The sequence below is a fragment of the Rhea americana genome, unplaced genomic scaffold, assembly GCF_003343005.1.
Source record: "Rhea americana isolate MKP2758 unplaced genomic scaffold, rheAme1 scaffold_17, whole genome shotgun sequence".
NCBI classification, from domain to species: Eukaryota; Metazoa; Chordata; class Aves; order Rheiformes; family Rheidae; genus Rhea; species Rhea americana.
Window position 1 is genome coordinate 8,581,246 of NW_028185816.1, and position 11,373 is coordinate 8,592,618.

Consider the following 11,373-nt stretch of genomic DNA (forward strand, 5'->3'; position numbering starts at 1 on the left):
TAAGTGGAAGAGAGGAGGGTAGGAGAGAACAGGGCCATAGGACAGGAAGGACACCAGACTCCCACCTACTTTACTCTGATGTCTTCCCATAAACTGAATTTTCATAAAATCTCCTGTTTATTAAACTTTTACATGAAAGTTCTTGCTCTCAAGATCACTACAGCAATGAGTATCACTTGTTTTTTCAGTTCTGTGTTTAATAATTGTTCTGCTTATGTAATGCTGCCTCAAAGACTTCCACTGTAAATCTTTTTCATGCACCATATGTCCCTTGGCTAAACTGAAACATTCCATAGTCTGACTTTTATGGTAGGTACTTTGTGCATACAATTCATTTCTGTATTCAAATATGATAACAATTCATCTTTTCTGTTCTGTAGAGCTTCATTGCAGCTGAAGTGCTGAAGTTGTTCAGTCTGAGGAAGGAACCTAATCACAGAACAGACTGGCAGAAGATGATGAAATTTGGGCGGAAGAAACGGGACAGAGTGGATCATATACTGGTCAGTGGTTAAAAATAAGCAATAGTGTCAAATATTGTTTGCTGATAAAATGATCAGATACTGTCTCCGTATCAAAATATGACACATGATTGTATTTTCAGTATTTGATCATATTGCCTACAAAATAGAATGTGTACATGAGTTCTTAATGGAAGATACTTAATTTTAGAGAGCACCCTGTTGACAAAAAGAGAAATCCAGTGCCAGTGAAGTAAGGTGCTCAAGTGACTTTGCTGTTCATACCTACTGATTAGACAGGAGGAGAAATCTGCGCATTCCCAAAGGTTTGAAGCATGAATTTACAGCACGAAGCACTGAAATACTTGATGAAAAAGAGAGCAGACTTTTTCTTTGGCATGAGAATGTGTTTTCCTTTTTACATTTAATTAAAAACGCTTCTATTTTGAAGTAATATTGTTTAATTAGAGATAGCGATACTGAGAACGTAGCAGACCAGAAGGCTGACCAGATTCAACTGAAAGGCTGCAGGAGTGTTCAGGTTAAAATAGCAAAGACGCAAAGAGACTGCATAGGATGTTATTCTCCTTAGTGTAACGTAACCAGTCTGCCAGATGGTACTGACAGCTAAGCGTTTCCTCAATGCTAAGCAGTGAACAGGGCTTCTCTTCCCGTAATACTTGCATTAACTAGTGAATGCAGACTGCCACTGGGGGAGACACGGTTCCAGTGTTAAAAATTTACGTAAGATAAAGTATGTCTGGTTGTACACTACCTTTGAAAATTACTTACTAGGTTGTATTACAGGATGATTAATACCTTTATCAGGCATAATGCTAGTGAAGGTTGTGCTTGGGAACATGAGCTGTCATCAACATCGTGCTTTACTTAATTATACCTGAAGTTGATTCCACACGTGCGCACACATACGTAACTTCAAGCCGTAGCTTCTGCGGTCTTTTAATTGCTCGTCAGTGGAAAGTGACACAAGCTTTTTCCAAGGGGGTTGATTTGAGTTGTATATAAATAAAGTGTTTACAAACAGGACCTGCGTGTTCTAGGGTGCTTGATTTTGGGATGTGGAAGCTGTTACAGAATGCACAAAAAGTAGTCTTAAGTTTAGATCCCCGAGAGAACTAACAATACAACCATTATGCCTGTGTACCAGTTTAAGACATCTACTCCTAATTTCTGTGAACCATACACAGAAAGAAAGTTTCCCAACTGGAAAAATTTGTTACAGCTGAAAGCATCCAAAGTGCTTGAGGTGAAATGAGTTTGAAAATTTGCACAGTGGGATACAGTAAGTTGAGACAATCTAGTCTGCAATTTGCATATAGACCCAGACATCAGAGATTAATGCAGCTCTGACTAGTTTGCTCTAATAAATAGTTTAACGTGTTTAATCTTATTTTGTTCTCACAAGAATATGATAATAAAATTTAGCCGAAGGCTGGGAATAACTGTGTGAAACCTGCCACATGCTTTGCTTTAGGGATAGGGCAGTCCCAGTAGCACTGCTACCAAATTTGTGCTGTAATGTAAACTGCAAGCCAGAGAAACTTCTAACTGAAAACCTAGGGAGATGATGATCAATTTCTTTTATGTTTTTTTATTAAAATCTCTTTAAGATACTAGGTAGCTGGACACCTTTCTCTGTTTCCAAATCAACTGTCTCTTACGCTGACATCGTTGTTAGCAATCCTTTTCTGCCAGTGATGAAAAATTCAGCTTCTGTCCCCCCCCCCCTTTTTTTTAGCAGTAGGTAACTTGACTGTTAACGTGGACCAGACATCATTCTCAGAAAGCATTTGTAAAGAAATTTCGTAACAGAAACTCTGATCTGTTGGATAGTTGCTCCAGTTATTCTTAACGTTTTCAGCAAATCTTGGCTTTCAGCAAACAAGCATGGGAGATTCACATATATGAAAAGCTWCTTTGTCTGAAATCAAATTTTAAAATGTTTAAATGTTTACTTTCTTCTTCCCATGTCCCTCAGTGTTGTCACCTTTTATCTTTTCTCTGCTTTGTGGAAAAATCTCAAATGTGCACATCAGTTGAGGTGCTGCATTTGGGTACCTCATTGCTCTTTACACCTTTCAAAATCTGTCTTTAAACTACAGGGAGACTCCTCATGTCTCCATCTTTGAGTGCACGTGTTAGCAATAGATTTTCTCTACTGTGTTTTATTTTATTTTATTTTATTCCCAYTTGGGTCTTCAGTCAAAACTCCTTGCATGGACTTACTTGCATGGGACTAGACCAAACTGCCATGCTGCTGCTCTCCTTCCCCGTTATTATTATTTAGAGGAAGCAAAGCTCTTGGGATACTGCCAGACCTATGCCTTTAATTTTCACGCTTGAGATGCCTGCAGACAGACTACCGAAAAGTACCTCATTTTCTGGGATGTTGATATAAGGGCTAAAATGTTTCTCGCTGTGCAGTCTGACCCCTGCTAAGATGTTTCATGTAAAACCAGCTTTAATTGGAAGCCCACTTCTGCAGCTCCCAAGATCTAAACCTGTGGGAAATGCAGTAGTAAGAAGAGAAACAAAACCTGGTCATATGCATGGCACTGAATCTTAAGATTAACAAAAATCTGAAAGTACTGTCAAAATGTACCCGTSTGCCTTCTTGTTATGAGCATTCTTCCAGGGCACTAGTTTACTTCTGCATTTGAGTTACTTTCAACCTCGCACATGAATTAGTAACTCCTTAAATGTAATTTACTTCCTGATATAAAGTATTTCTTTTGTCATGAGAATGTGCAAGAGTTTAAATACTGTGAATGTGCTGAAGGTGATGCAAAGCCCACTTCCATGCAAGATAGTGTATTCACCAAACACAGGCAACCTGTGACTCCATCGCTTGTTTTGTGGTAATGCAACAAATAGATCGAGTGTTGCCTAGTCAAAGCAGTTGCAACTGCCTCAGCTCAGATGTCTGCAGCGAAGGCTACAAAGCAGCATGACTCTTTCAACGCATGTTCTGAATACGCTATTAGCAAGAGTTGCCTGCGGCTACAAATAGCACATTCTCTTAGTTTTCCGAAAGTATGGTTAAAAAAGTCCTTCTTAGTGCCGAAGGAAACTGCTCTGTGCCTTGGAGAAAGAAAAGGGCAGAAGAATGGTAGAGGCAAGAGAAAACTAATCAGTGATACCAATAGATATATATTTTTCCCCTTGGTCTTTCTACTGCTGTCTAACACCCAGCCTTTCTCTCTGCCTTTATCGAGTTACCTTGTTCTCTCCCTTTTTCTTGAGTTTCATCATCCCATGTATCTTCTTTTCCTTCCCAAGCAGAGTGAAGGAACTGTCTCATCAGGTTGTCACAGGTGAGAGAATAAATGACAGCTCACAGGGATCTGGATATTGGAGTTTACTTAAGAACCACCAAGATAAGGGCTTTTTTACCCTAGTTGATTATTTCACTCTTACTTCACTCTTACTTACATTCACCAGGTCTCAGCTTGCCTTTCAAGCAGGGAGATTGCTGCTGGCCTGGTAAGGTCAGGCAGAAAGTCGCTTTTGTTGGTGCTGTGCAACTGCTTGCAGTTACCAGTCTCGGGCATCACTGGCCAAGGTCCCTGGGCATCCCCCGGCATTTGTCTCCATCCATCTCCCTGATCACCAGGATCTTCCCTCAAGGCAGAATCTTCACCTTCCCTTTTTGGGCCCCCTTCTTTCCAAGACTGCTTCTGCTTTTCGGGAAGCACCCTTGTTTTCAGCACCATCTCTTCTTTCTGGAAGCCAAATCTGCGGTTTTCTGCATCTAAGTAGTTTATGTGCAGATCCACCTCCTAACTGGTACTTCTGTCTCACGTCTCTTTATTAATGGGAGGATTTGGGACATGCCACTCTTGTTTATTCTAGGGGCTATCAGAATTTACAAACAGCCTATACCAGCTGCAGCTAGTAAGTAACTGACTCTTACTTAAGGGTTCAGAATTTCAATTTTGGACATTCACGTCCACACACACATGCCTGTTTATCTGCTGACTGTTGGCAGTCACATTGCAAGCTATTTTTTTTTGCCTGTGACATACGTTCGATTTTGATTGCTAGTATTGTTGCTTCTTGCTTATAAAAATGTAACGAAACCATTACACCTCATCTTTGACAGCCTCATGGGAAATGAGGGCTGTGACAAAGAGGAATGTTTGCCTTTCTTACATAAACAAAACATTGTGTTTTGTACAGCAGTAGTAGCGCGGAGATGTGTAAGCACACAGTGTGACTCTTCCAAAGCTGTTTGAGAACAAGGTTCCTGCCCCTTTTCCCAAACTCTCTTAACAGAAAGAGAAAGGAGCTGTCAGCTGGAGAGCGCTTGTGTAACTGAGGCCTTACAAAAGGCTAAAACCCTGGGAAGCGGTGCCAGTTCCTTGGGGTTCTCATGGCAGCCTGATTTKGGGCCTTCACACTGCACTGGGGTTATTGAATCATCATTCTGCAACAGTGGCTGTCACCCTTAAAATAGACACGTTTCTGTGCACTTGAGCCTCACACTAAAAGGAGGGAGAGCATATAGGAGCTRTAGCTCTTACAGTCTCTTTAGAGCTCAATGTCTAGGAGTTATGGTCAGAGGTGACTTAGCAATGGAGGAGTTTGTGGCAGGCGTTCTTTGGCATTTTAAATATAATGAGTGATATTTGTGCCCARTCTTTCTTCTTTTGAGAAGGTTTGGGCTTTGGAATGAATAGCAACATGGTCAAAACAAGTTTTTAGTGGTAATTTTAACTGGAGATGTCTGATTTGGAGAGACGCCTGATAAGACTTGTTCTGCTGAATGAAATTATATATTCCTGTCTGTTAGTAAAGCATCTATTTGCCAGCAAGCGGTGAAATGAGGAATTTTTTTTTTTTATCAACAACTTAGGAATAGAAGGAGATAAATACCTGTTGAGTTACTGTTCTAGCTGTAATCAGCACAAAGTTCAATTTGCAATAATGCTCTCAAATCCAATTGTTGCTTCTTGCTTATAAAAGTAGTATATTCTGTGCAAATAGGTTATAATACTGTTGTACAGCAACCAGTTAAAGTTGCTTCTTGCAAATATGCAGTTAAAGGTTTTGGGGGTGTGTTCTTTTTTTAATAGAGTTCATTGGTCAAGAACGATTCATCGTATCCCATTAATTGAGTTCTTTCAAGTAAAAATCTATTGCAGGAATAGGAACTCCCTTAAAAGGAGTAATATGGTGGAAAGTAGAAAGTGTTCATGCAGTGCAGTAACCTGCTTTGAGTAGATCTGTATTTGTTTTGCTATTCCAGGTGTTTCTGGTAATCTTCTATGAAGACAGTTGTGGTGTTAGCAGATAGAGACTATTTTGGACTCTTCCTAGAACTTTTCAGGGGATATTATCTTAGAGCAACAGAATTGTAATGTTTGTGTTTTGTCTTTTCCTTTCTACCCTCCAAGGTGCAGGAACTTCATGAGGAAGAAGCACAGTGGGTGAATTACGACGAGGATGAGCTGTGTGTAAAGATGCAGTTGGCAGATGGGATTTTTGAGGCCTTAATCAGAGACACTGTTGATGTACTGAACGAGATAAATGAGAAACAGAGRAGATTACTGCTTGTGTGACAGCGCTGAAAATAAAGCTAGAAGCTGTGTAACCTCTGAGTCATGGGCCTTTCTGACTCCTGACATACTCTCCACCTTGCAAGCACTGCTGCTGGACTTCTATGCGTGGGTTTTAAAGGCAATTCAGATGTGATTAAAGGAATCTGAATTTACATCCTCTTCTACTAGAGACTTTGCACCGGATTTATTTTTGAAACAAGCTGATGCCTCACTTGAGGCTGCGTTGTGGAGCGCTGAGACTGTTCTCGTGCCAATGCAGTATGCCGCATAACTGTCAGCAGCTGTCTGTGGCCCCTGCCTGGGGCTTCGACGTTCAGCTTGTGCCCTGAAAGGGCTGGGTTAAGTTGGGATATTGGCTATTTGGCTGGAATGGTTGTCAGCCATCAGTACTCAAGTTGTCTTTAGAAATGTGCATCATTTGGAGAGGAAATGGTTTGGTCAGGTTTTAGTCATAAGTGGATACTTACCATACTGAACAGTGTTACAGTCTTAATGCCTCTCCTTCTGCAGCCCTAACAATGTGCATCAGTTTCTTCTGCTTCAGAGCCCATTTAGTTTTGTTCTCTCCGAAGCTGTTTTTCGTCTTTCTTCCTGTGATATGGTACCAAATAATGGTGCCAGTTAATCCTGAAAAAGTAGATGATGTTGCTTTCTACATTGAAGTAAGGAATTCTTACTTTTTTTTTTCCTCTATGTAACTTGCTTCAGTCCAGAGGTGGAGCAAGAAAAAGGCCACCTAACATCAAGGGTAAAAGATGAGCCCGTGGACAACTTTCCTCCTATCATGTAGCACTTCTTCACTTCCTGGAGTGCCAGCTGCTCCTAGATAATGGATACTCAGGATTCTCTCAGGCACGTGACATGCAGGAGTGGAAATTTTTTTTTTCAAAAAAAAGTAGCCTTCTGTCCCTCAGCTTCCTCCCTTACTGTCACCTATTACATCGGAGAAGCCGTTACTTGAACAATTTGGGGAAAAAAGTGTATTCACCAAAGAAAGCAGTGCCCAGTGCTTGACTGTCTGCATGTTCTGTGCTTGTGGGTTTTTTCTTCTTTAATTTATTTTCAGATAATTTATTGAGTGGGTTATAGGAGAGTGTCCTGTGCAGAGGCTGCACTGTCTCGTATTTTGAGATAGCCGAACTTGAGCAYGCATCTGTTCTGGTGACTTCCAGAGTCTGTATTCTTCACACAAAAATTCCAGCTTCTTGAGGGTGGGAAGCAAAAGCAGGACTTAGGAATGGAGCCTCCTCACGACCAATTCAGAGCCAATGGAGAGTTGAAGGGACTGAGCTGAAGAAAAGATGTGAAACTTCCCTGCCCCATCTGTTTCCCTGTTCTCCCAGAACTCCTAGGCCATAGACAGCCATTCTGTGCTTTGTTTGGTGCTGAGTTCAACTGCAGTGTCCTTCTGCAGAGTGCTCTTTCCTAATCTGCCCCTCCTATCCTTGTGCTTTTCTTGATCAAACACAGACAATCTGGGGTCAAATGTTGCCTTAATAGTGGATGTCCTGATTGCTGACCTGGACGAGACCCAGAGGGGTGTCAGATTCTCTGGACAAGCTGGAGTGTAGAGGAACACTCTGATGCCTGCTTGGAGGGACACCAAAGATGCTGTAGCCCAAGATAGGCATGGCGGGGAGATCTCTTTCTAGCTTTTCATCTGTTTGTTTCTTGGGCTTCCTGCTAGGCATACCTCTGCTATTTCTGCATTAGGTTTTTTCTTATCCACTTTTTTTTTTTTTTTTTTGGAAAACTATCATTGGAATATTTGCATTTTGCACAATGACACACAGCTGGTAATTCTTCAGGGACAGCACTGGGAAACGTTGGATTTGTCAGAGGTCCAAGCGAATTCTCAGGTGTAGTATTGCCAGCACCTCAGTTATGAGTTAATGGTGAGCCATATCCATGGGAGCTTAGTGAGTGAAAGAACAAGGAAGAGGTGATGGTGCATAGGAACACCTCCAATGGGGCATGTGCGTGTCTGCCCCACAGTAGTGGCCTTTCTGGCTGGGTAGAAGGCAAGTGGATAGAGCATCGTTCAGCTTTTTTCCTTAAGTGATTCACTTGTCCTCGGAAAGTGTCATGATGCTGAACTGTGAAATTAGCAAAGTCTTATGATAGAGGCAAACTAAAGCTGCTGTGTTTAACCAGCACGGTGTCACTAATTGGGTCACTGCCTCAGATTCCCTTTCCTGGGTGTATCTTTTCAACAGAGATGATTGTTATTTTTATAGGTAGCAATTATGGAAAAGAGGGCAGAAACCTGCAGCGTAGGTTTGCAGCTTGAGTATCACAGGAATGAAAAGTTAGTTTCCGTTCCCTAGATAACGTGGCTAGTGCTGAGATAGAAAGATGCCCTGCATCACTGAGAGTTTTCAGCCGCTCTGCGGGGTTGGCATGGTTGGTTTTGGTATGTGCACCAACAGGGTGTACRGTTGGCCTGCCAAGGTACCAGGGACCATTGGAGATCGTATGCCTGTTGTCTTGCTGATTTGGATCAGCAGTAGCTGTCTTTACAAGCTTTTGGGCAGAAGGAAATTGTGTAAAAGGAATTTTATTCCTTTGCAAACATCGGCATTTATTTTTGGTAGCAATTCCTGATAGGAGCAACCCTAAAAAGACTTGAACGTATATGAGTTACCTTCTCARTACCTCAAGTGTGTTGAGTTACTTTGGATGCTAGAACTGATGATGACTGAGGCGGAGCAATGGTCTGTCTAGGCCAAAGTTGGTGGTAAAGAGACAYGGGGAAGTCCAGAGTATTATAAACAGAGGCTGAATTCTGTATTTCTCCCCTCTCCCAACCCTTGCTATGGTAAGAACAAAATCATAGTCCTGGGCCCTGCTTATCTTAGTTATCACGGCCGAGAAACTGTTTTGAAACCTGTAAGCTGGTCGAAGTGGCAGCTGTCGTCACTGGAGATGAGATCCCCTTTTCAGAAAGATCTCAGTGCCAGGTGGGCGAGCCCAGGATCTCACGGATGAAGGGCGTGAGGACCCCTCTCACGGCAGGATACTTCCTGAGCTAAGCTGTGGAACAGTAGTACTTTTACCTTTCAGAAAAGGCTCGTTGCTCGTAAGGTGTGATGATGGATTGAAAAGTCCTATCTTATTCACTTTCCTTTCTTGAAAAAGTGGCCTTAGCTTTTTGCAATACTTGAATAAGTGCATACCTGCAGAAGATCTTCAGTAGCACAGTGATAGAGACCTTTTAAGTAACTATTCTGCAAGGAACTGAGTACAGTTCTGACTTTCATATCCCTTTGCTACCCTAAGAATATTAGGAAAATAAAATACTTTTGAGCAGAGAAACAGTTGAATCTTTTAAGGTATTTAGTGCATCTGAAGTGTTTACAAACCGACTAAAATGGAGAAAAGCAAACTGTTGAACTTATTTGTAATTTAAACGTTAAATGCAAAAATATATACAGATAAAAGAGGAATACTGTAATTAACCTGCATTTAGTAGTTTTTTTTCCTTGACTTTGCAGAGCCTTTTGATACACATTTGCAAAGCCGCCTTTTGGGAGACTCCGTCTCCCTGTGTACTGTATTGTGGAGATACTAAAAAGAAACACGTTTACTGTGTATGTGTAAATAACCTGGTAACTTGGTTTTTGGGCCAGTTTCAGCTAATGTTCACATGCAGAGCAGCTTTGCACAGTAGACAGACCCAAGGATGTGGTAGGGTTTTTGTAATTAGAACTGTAAAATAACCAGGGTGGTCCCTGTGTACACCAGTGTAAATATCTTTGGTAACTGAAATGTACTTTAAGAGAATAAAATCTGTAAATAAACTGATTTATAAATTAATCTTGTTTCCTAATCTTTATTAGATGGAGTTTTATAATTACCCAAATGGTTACTAATTCTGAAGGTGTCCTGGAGATTTGTCCCTTGTACATTCTCCTTTCTGTCTGATGCTGTACTTGGGATGCCAACCACAGCCCATGAAATCCCATTAGAGTTGCCTTGATTATAACGATGCATTATTAGAATTTCCTCATTGTTAAAGCTGACTATGGGTAAAAGCAAAACCAGAAAATAGCACTGCTTAATCATTGCTAAAATGCATGACATGATCTTGTCAGGGGAAAACAAATTATTCTTGGCATATGTTTATTTAAAATAGGTTTTAAAATATTGTGATTAAAAACATTTTTAAAGGATACAGCCTTTAGTTAAACAATTAGCTTGAAATTAAATTTGTCAGAGCCTAAGCCTTGTTTCAGGTCCCTCAATTAGGTTCCTAAATGTTTGCAGTTCTGTAAAGCTGCTGTTATTAGCTCTGATCATCTGTTCACTTAGGGGCAAACATTGTTCTCTGGAAATTTTATTTATTGGTGGAACTTCTCTAAAGCTTTGCGGTTTCCCCTCTCCTCTGACTGCTGTTTGGAGAGTGTCCAGATCTGCAAGAAACCGTAAGGAGACGGCTGAAGAGTCACGCTGCCAAACTACGGCCGCGTGAGCACGTGGCAATGGAACGGCAGCAGCAGCAGCCGATAAAGGTACGAGCAGCAGAACGGAGCGGCCCGGGACGGGTGAGAGCAAGCGTGCTGACCGAGCCCGTCCGGCACCCGGAGCTGGGGCTGCTCTTTCGCCTCGGCCGTGTTTGGGTGCCATTTGTTAACGCGTAGCCTCTCGTAAAAAGTTTTTGTTTTCCTTTTAGTGAGAAAAAGATGCAGAAAACCTCTTCTCCAAGCAAATTACTGCAGTTTTGAATTTCTCAGCTTGAGTGTGTGGTTTCACAGATCTAATAAAATCAGTTTTGCCAGAGGAAGGAAGGTTTCAGCAGGGAGAACTCTAGCAAGTTTGCACGTTAAACTCGCGCAGTTCACAGTGTAGACTGAACGATGGCTTAATTAGGTGTATGCATGTGTGCCCTAAGCAGTCTGCAGAAGACACCGTTGGTCTGCGCGACTCCAGTCCCCACAGGCTGTGTGTGGTATTCGTGCATTATAAACAGAAACGTGTGCAAACAGAACCAAAAGCGTTGCACTGCGTGCTGAGCAGTTACTTGCTCTTCGTTTTCCTTTAATGCAGGTACCCGGGCTTTGAGCAGGCTGGAGCTCAGCAGCAGGGCACTTAACTGTCCGAAGGGCTGAAACAAAGCGGCCCTGGCACCTGTGCGCTCTCCTTAACGAAAAGCAAAAGATCATCCGTGGCGCTTTTTCCTTGCCTTGCAGCTATTTTGCTCTCCGAGTCCTGTGTTTTAGGACAGTGATCTACTTGCAGCAGTCAGCATCCGTCCCTGGAAGTGGCTCAGGATGCGTTTCACGTTGAAAAAATTGATCTATTCTTCCTTGGCTAAAGAATTGGCTTCACTT

General features: G+C 41.8%; 1 protein-coding gene across 5 annotated transcripts in view; it reads left to right on the plus strand.

The window, feature by feature from the left end:
- The window catches only part of CEP350 (centrosomal protein 350), a 67,999-nt gene extending 58,140 nt beyond the window's left edge, over nt 1-9,859 (plus strand). For all 5 annotated transcript variants that reach the window (XM_085300968.1, XM_085300963.1, XM_085300967.1 and 2 more), the window contains 2 exons: nt 381-503; nt 5,879-9,859. In XM_085300968.1, coding sequence (XP_085157094.1) covers nt 381-503; nt 5,879-6,043 — 288 coding nt within the window. In that variant the 3' untranslated portion in view covers nt 6,044-9,859. The remainder of the gene's footprint in view (nt 1-380; nt 504-5,878) is intronic.
- Nucleotides 9,860-11,373: the final 1,514 nt, after the last annotated feature.